Below are 7829 nucleotides of genomic sequence, written 5' to 3'. Positions count from 1 at the left end.
GATTTTCCGAATTTTAAATCTTGCATCCTGATGACAACATTGAACCTACACCATATGAAGAAACTTAAAGTAACTGCACTTAGGGTATAAATATCATCTTCATATTATTATTTACCTATATAAGATCTGAAGTATATACAAGACCTTTCTGTGGATAAGAAAGATTATTTGAAATATATGTAAATTATATACATTGATAGTAAATTTAAAACAATATAGATAAAGATCTATAGATAGATGATATAGATATAGCACAAACCAAAAGCTGCTGTGGCTCTACTGCTGCATTTTAGCTTGCTAAGCTGCTCAGGCAGACACTGTAAAATGGGGTTGGCCGTTAACAATAGAACATTATTAGTTCACAAGCTTGTAGTTCTGAGGCTGAGAAAAATGTCCAAATCAAGGCATCATGGAGAGATGTTTCTCTGGGAAGCTTGACTACCAGCCAGCTTGGACTAGGCCGTGTGACACGGCACATGTCAGTATCTGCTGGTGTCTCCCTTCTTTTCCAGGTGTAATTCCTTCCAGTTTCTTGATTCTGTGTTTTTTCTCCTTTGACTTCATATTCATCCTGAATCATATTCGTACTTTATGAAGGACTCCATTAAAAGGATTAAAACTCACATTGGACCAAGCCTGAACTGAAGCAACCTAATCAAAATACGCTATTTACAATAGGTTTACATGCAGAGGAATGGGCTAGCTATAAGAACATGATTTTCGGGGGTGCATATAAGTTGAAAACATCAAAGGCTACCTTCTTATCAAACAGTGTACACCTGAAGGCAAGATGTATGGCTCAAGATTAAGATTATTTTGCATCATGGTAGACGAACAATGCTAAATTTATATTCATCTATTATCATGGCTTCCAAATACATAATGCCCAACACATTGTATCACAAAGGACAACTTAAAATATCCCATATTGTACCTGGATATGTAAAAACAATTCAGACAGTGTAATCACCATGAGACAGCCATCAGGAAAGGTATAAAAGTCTTGAAAAGTGTAGTTGACTAACTCCTAATGGTGTAGAAAGTGCATTCAAGTGTATGTTAAGTAGTTTGAAATTAAAAAGTGTATATTGTTTACTTACATTTGAATTATACTGGAAATCAATGACAGAAAGGTTCATAGCACTTCTAAGAAACATATTGAGACTTTCTACTTCCCTAACACGATAAAAATGACCCACTTATTTCGTGATTGTGAAGACTGAACAGTTACTGTAGTGCTTCCTAATATGTTTGCACTTTGCACTGGGTACTAGTCTAAGTGGTTACATTCTCCATTTAGTCCTACCCTCCGATGGCACATGAGGGTGGACACCGTTGTTAATATGCTAACCTATTGAGCTACTGAGTCATCAGAGATAAAGCAACGTGATGAGGATCATCCAGCTCACAGGCCGCTGTGCTGGGCTTTGGCACCAGGCTCCTATGTGCTTTGGACAATTTCAGAAACACTGTTTTGTCATCCTTAACAATACCATGGGTTTGTTTGGACTAGAGAAAATCACTCTGTTCCTAAGAGGAAAACCCTCAGGAGGAGCAGGGAACCTCGGTGTCCTGGGACTGGGCCGGGGCCAGGCTCTGGGTCTTCCCTGCTCCTTGGTCCCTCAGATCCGCAGGCATTTCACCCTAAGAGCACTGAGAATATTAGGAGACCTGTGGTTTTCTTTATGATTAGCCATTTAATCTACACCATTTTCTACATTCAAATACACTAATATGTCTTCTACACAAGTGCTGTTCATGGACAGATTTTACTTGGGTCCTATTCCCTAACCTTTACAACCAATTATCTCTTGGAAATTACCCGTGGGCACTGGCTATTATTGGTGCCAAAGCCTGGGCTCCTGGGGGTTTCTATGATGCCATTGGAGACCCCTGTTTGGATATAAAACTTTACACAAAAGCTCTTATTACAAAAGAAAGTTTCCAGACAGGATGTCAGTGACCTCTACCAAATATGCCCATTCAGTCTTGTCCCCAGGTGGACCCTTATCAGAAGTCTTGACATGGCTATCCAGTGTAAGTAATAAACAAAATCAATATTTGAGACTTTGATGTTAACTCTTTTCTTTCTCTCTTCCTTCTGTTCCCTCCAAAAATCGCCTGCATTTCTTTCCCGCACTGCTTAGTTGATTTTTTAAGAGAAGCTGTCAAGGGGTCTATGAAAGGTACTCACACAGTGAAATGAACCACTTCTTTTTTATTCAATGAAATAAACTCACAGTTCAAGCAGTTTTAGCAGAATTGATAGCTGTTCATGGAAGCAAAGAGTGAGCTGGTTGCAGCACCAGAGGAACAGGGGCAGGAGCTGCTCGGCACACTGACCACAGCTTCAGTACGCAGAATGCTAATTTAAGTTTATACTTAAACAGATCTAATTCTGATTGACGTGTTTTATCTTAAAAGAATATAAACTTTGATTTATGTGTATTATTGCAAATCAATTAATTTCAATGATTATTTTCACATTACTTTCTTTTTCCCCAGCACTCTGTTATATTCATTTGGTAGTATATAATGAGTAAGTCAGTCCTTGTCATAAAAATAAATAGTGCACTTGACTCCTTATACTTCACGTGTAATTCTGGGAGTTTCTAATAACATGTTTTGAAAACCATGTAAGCATTGTTCATAGTTGAGTTCCACAGCTTCCAGACAAATGCCTGCACATAATTCACCCCAAAATATGTTTAAAGGTAGATATTGTAAACGAACATTACAAGGATTGTCTAAATCAATAAATACACAAATTAATATATTAATTACCAAAATATGTCATCTAAATTTTTTAGGTCTTTGCAGAAAAGGCAAGAAATCATTTGCTTTTACAATTTATGTATAGGAACATCTCTTCAATAGCTTAGTTATCCCAGGAGATATTACTTTGTGAGTAATCTTCCTGTAGTCTGTATACTACTTAAGAATAGTCATGGTTGAAAATCTGTATTTACATGTGCATAACCTTTATGATGTTATACTTCTTTTAAAAGAAAATTGCTTTATCAAATTCAGAGTGCTAGCATTCCTTTGCTTCTTTGTTTGCTTCTGAAAAAAATAAGAGTAATATGAATTTGAGATGGAAGAAATGTAGTGCTTAAACCCCCTTTTAGAAATTTTAATTCATATTCATTCATTTTTCATTAACATTGCTACCATTATGAGAATCTTTAATTACTTTTAAAAATATTAAATTCATGAACTTGGCATTTTTACAAATTTTATCAAAAAAGAAACTGAAAATCAAAGATATATATGAAGATCTACATACATAGAAATAAATGGCAGAGTCAAGATATAAAATATATCTTCTGTAATCTGCAAAAATTCACCTCTGTCCTGCTGACATGTTATAAATTTAAGCTAGAAATGTATAATTGGTGATTGTAAAATAATAAAATATGTTCACTTTATGTTTCAACTGTGAGATCCCATTGTATTTTTGTAATAAAGTAGAAGTCTGATACGGAATTTAGTGAGGAAAAAATTAAGCAATTATTTTTAATAATCTCAATTCTGCATGAGGCTAGTTTAAATAGGTTAGAACTACTTATAAATAGTTGAAGTTAGCAATTTTCAATCAGGGTCATCATACAATACTATCGTAAGTTTTCAGTAAACTTGTTGGTATAAAACAAGAACAACTACTTATTGAAGTAGTTTTTTGAAGAATTCTGAAATAAAGAGGAGCAGAGATAGAAAGCTTTTACTCTTGAGCTCAGAAGGTCAGTCTGAAAGTGACAGGTGTCCTGTCTTCTTACAGTGAGCAGAGTTTCTCTAGAAGTAGTTACATTTGTCAGGAGAAAAAGGGACACAGAGCAGGAAGGTGAAGTGCATTAGCCCTGAGGATTAGAGAGGCTGGATAAGCAAGTCGGAAAGGTACATTCTGCGGTTTCAAGGCAACAAGGAAAGCCATTCCCATTTCGATGGCATGAGTTAAAATATGACTCAAAGCTGAAGGAACTTCAGAAGAAATCATTCTGCACTTGAGGGTTGAGTAAGGATTGCTGAGTGCTGAGAGTGACTATAAAAAGAGCTTTATGAAGGAATCATGTGTGAGTACAACAAGTAATGACTCACACTCAAGCAATGTCTTTCCATATTAGCTTCTTCAAGTTCTGAAGTATGTTCAGGTTTTATTGAAAAAAACATAACAGTATTTGACAAAAAACAGAAGAATAAACATTCTAAATTTAGAGACCCTGATAGTATCAATATATAAATAGTTTTCACCACAGGTAATATCTACATATCAAGAGTTGTAAGTGATTCTTTTGAACAGAGAAAACTAAGCACCTATGTACATTCAGGGAGTACATGGAGAAGAATGAGAAATGTATGGTGGCATTTAATGGGAATGATTTAGTGGTCATGGAATGGATTATAATTGATTATAATATATTGATAAGCTCTGAATAAATAGTACCCTCCAATCTCTACTCAGATTCTACAAAGTTATCACATTGTCATAAATATTAACATACACAAAACCTGACTAATGAGATGGGGAAGAATAGAAATTACTTATATTAAATCTTTTAATCTTCTGGGCAAATATATAACTTCCAGTAGATACATTTTATAACTAGTAAATGATAGAAATCGATGCAAACATATGGACAAGCTAGTAAATATTACATTTTACTGCTAGCTCAATTCTGAAGACAAGTGTAAAAAGCAGGGAGCCCAAAGGAGAATGGGAAGTATGTTATAACCTTGACAAAACATTTTAATAGAATATAAATGTATTAATGTGAGGCAATATATGAGCTTAGATTAATTCCTTCCACATGTGAATCTTTCATGTTTCTTAGGGATTATTTGCCTGACTCTTCATGGCCAAGGGAAATTTTCCTAAGATGCCCAACTCCACCACAGTGACCGAATTCCTGCTTACAAGGTTTTCTGATGTGTGGGAGCTCAGAGTCTTACATGCCTTGCTGTTATTACTGATGTACTTGGCAACCCTGGTGGGGAATCTTCTCATTGTCATAGTAATCACCTTTGATTGGAAACTTCACACCCCCATGTATTTCCTCATTAGGAATCTGTCTGTTTTAGACATGTGCTACATTTCTGTCACAGTCCCCAAGGCATGTGTCATCTTCCTGCTTGACAGCACGGCAATCTCCATGGCTGGATGTGCAGCTCAGATCTTCCTTGTGGTCGCATTTGTGACAGTAGAGCTGCTGTTCGTTACAATCATGGCTCGTGACCGCTATGTGGCCATCTGCCAGCCCCTGCACTACTCTGTGATCATGAACCCTCGGGTCTGTGTCCAGATGACTCTGGCCTCTGTACTCAGTGGTCTGGTCCACTCTGGATTCCAAACTGGCAACACATTCAGGCTGTCCTTCTGTCAGTCCAATGTGGTCCATCAGTTCTTCTGTGACCTGTCCTCTCTTCTGAAGCTCTCCTGCACTGATACTTTAAACAATGAAATTTTAATTTTCATTTCTTCAGTGGTGATTGCTGGTGGCTGCTTTGCCTTCATCATCATGTCTTATATTCACATATTTTCTACTGTGCTCAAGTTTCCAACCAGGGGTGAGCGAGGAAAAGCTTTTTCCACCTGTGTCCCTCACATCGTTGTGTTAACAATTTTTGTCAGCTCAGGTACTGCTGTGTATGTGAAGCCAGTCTCCAGCTCACCCACATTTCAGGATACACTCTCTTCTGTGTTCTATTCTCTAGTCCCTCCTTTCTTGAATCCAATCATCTATAGTCTTAGAAACAAGCAGATAAAGGAAGCTGTAAAGAGAGTTATGAGGAGAAAGCGTTACTCAGGAAAAAGCATAATTGTTTGAAGCTGAATTTTTCAATCATAAAAAAAAATCAATTCTCAAACTAGCATTTCAGGGAATTTCTGTTTACCTGGGATTCATTAGTGCTCCCCCTTGATCACAAAGAAGGTCTTTCCCTCCCAGTGTTTATGTCTGTTTATCTTTGATCTTTTTAAAAACACTTTTTGTAAAGCAATCTGAACTCTACCTGTTGATGAATTATCACAAAGGGACTTAATAGATAGTCAGTAGCCAGGTAAAGAAAGTTGTGTTATTTTTTTAAGTCTTTTCTTTTGTGTGATGTTTTGAAATGGAATCAGTCACTGAAGAGCTGTGTGACAACCAGAGGAACAAAACACATATAGTGGATGACCTAGGAGACACTTATCTCCAGATGTTGCTTTGCATATACATTTTCACATTTGTTGTCTGGGTTGGATGCATACTGGGCTTCAGTATGAGGCTTTAAATAAGTATCATAAATCAAAAATATTGTCAATGAGGTTGAAGCATGTGAGACTTGGCAAGTGTGTGCAAATCAAGTCTGCTTGAATTTCATCTTCTTCTTTCAATGCAACTTTTATATGAAATAAAATAACACAGTTCTCAATAAAAACCTTCTTCTTAAGTTTCAAAGTTTCAAGAATAATTTCAATATTATTGTACCTGAATTTTTGTTCACATATGAAAATGTTTCTAAAATAAATAATTTGATAAAAACTGAAAATAGATTTTACATATTTGTAAATATCACCAATCAGCTTTATCAAAATAATGGCAAATTTATACTTCTGCCAACAAAATTCTATTCACATACCTACTTACCTGTATATGATATGGTTATTTACTAATTCTTATTAAAATTATGGACAAACCATCTCATTGTTGATGCAATTTATAGGTCCATTATTTCTAGAGATATAGAGAATTAGTTCACCACATATGGAATTGAAATATATTTGACAATATCAGGATGTAGGAGCGAAACTGCATTAGAATTTAAAAATGGCAATAAATGGAAACAAAAATTCACAGGAACAAATGCAGGTAATCAGAAATGTTAAATAAGAAGGCTAATAAAATAAACACCACAAATATATATCCCTCTCTTTTTGGAGTAATGGAAACATTATCTGAAAGGATGATAGCACAAGTCTGTGATGAAACTGAGAGCCACTGAGTATATATATATATATAGTTTGCTTGAATCATACATTTTTCTTTACAAAGAAGTATGAAAAGATCTGGTTAATATCATAGTAGGCAGGACTATGCGCTTTTCTACAGAAACTTTATGTCTGCCCTAAGGAGCTTGATAAGTTACACTTACAATTATTCTACTCATGCTACAAATTTCCCCTGATTATACATTTATTTCTTTTTTTCTCCTTTATTTTCTTTTAAATGTTACATTAAAAAAATATGAGGACCCATATATTGCCCCCACTCCCCCACCCCACTCCTCCCATATCAACAACCTCTTCCATCATCGTGGCACATTCACTGCACCTGGTGAATACATTTTGGAGCTCTGCTGCACCACATGGACAGTGGTCCACATTGTAGTCTACACTCTCCCCCAGTCCACCCAGTGGGCCATGGTAGGACACACAATGTCCAGCATCTGTCTCTGCAGCTCCACCCAGGGCAACTCCAAATCCTGGAAATGCATCCATATCATATCTCTTCTTCCCTCTTCCTACCCTCAGCAGCTACCGTGGCCACTTTCTCCACATGATATTACAATTTCTTCCCTTATGAATCACAATAGTTCCCCAGCAGAACACCAGTAAGTCCACTCTAATCTATATTCTATTCCTCCATCCTGCGGACCCTGGGATGGTTATGTCCAGTCCCCCTCTACATCAAGAGGGGGCTTAGATTCCACATGGATGATGGATGCAATTCTCCTGCTTGCGGTTGTAGGCACTCTTGGCTTCCTGGTGTGGTGGCTGATCTTCTTCACCTCCTTGTTATCTGGCCAGGGTAAGTCCAATAAAACAGAGGGTAGGAGTTGCAAGTCTGCTGAGA

At 36.7% G+C, this 7829-nt stretch overlaps 1 protein-coding gene across 1 annotated transcript; it reads left to right on the top strand.

The window, feature by feature from the left end:
- Positions 1 to 4874: 4874 nt before the first annotated feature.
- On the top strand, positions 4875 to 5822 carry LOC131277436 (olfactory receptor 14C36-like). Its single transcript, XM_058292450.1, has one exon. The coding sequence runs from the start codon at positions 4875 to 4877 to the stop codon at positions 5820 to 5822; it is 948 nt and encodes a 315-aa protein (XP_058148433.1).
- The last annotated feature ends 2007 nt before the right edge of the window (positions 5823 to 7829 follow it).

Source organism: Dasypus novemcinctus, assembly GCF_030445035.2.
Source record: "Dasypus novemcinctus isolate mDasNov1 chromosome 21 unlocalized genomic scaffold, mDasNov1.1.hap2 SUPER_21_unloc_1, whole genome shotgun sequence".
NCBI classification, from domain to species: Eukaryota; Metazoa; Chordata; class Mammalia; order Cingulata; family Dasypodidae; genus Dasypus; species Dasypus novemcinctus.
The sequence above is the reverse complement of the archived record's forward strand: the minus strand, read 5'-3'. Positions and strand labels throughout refer to the sequence as shown.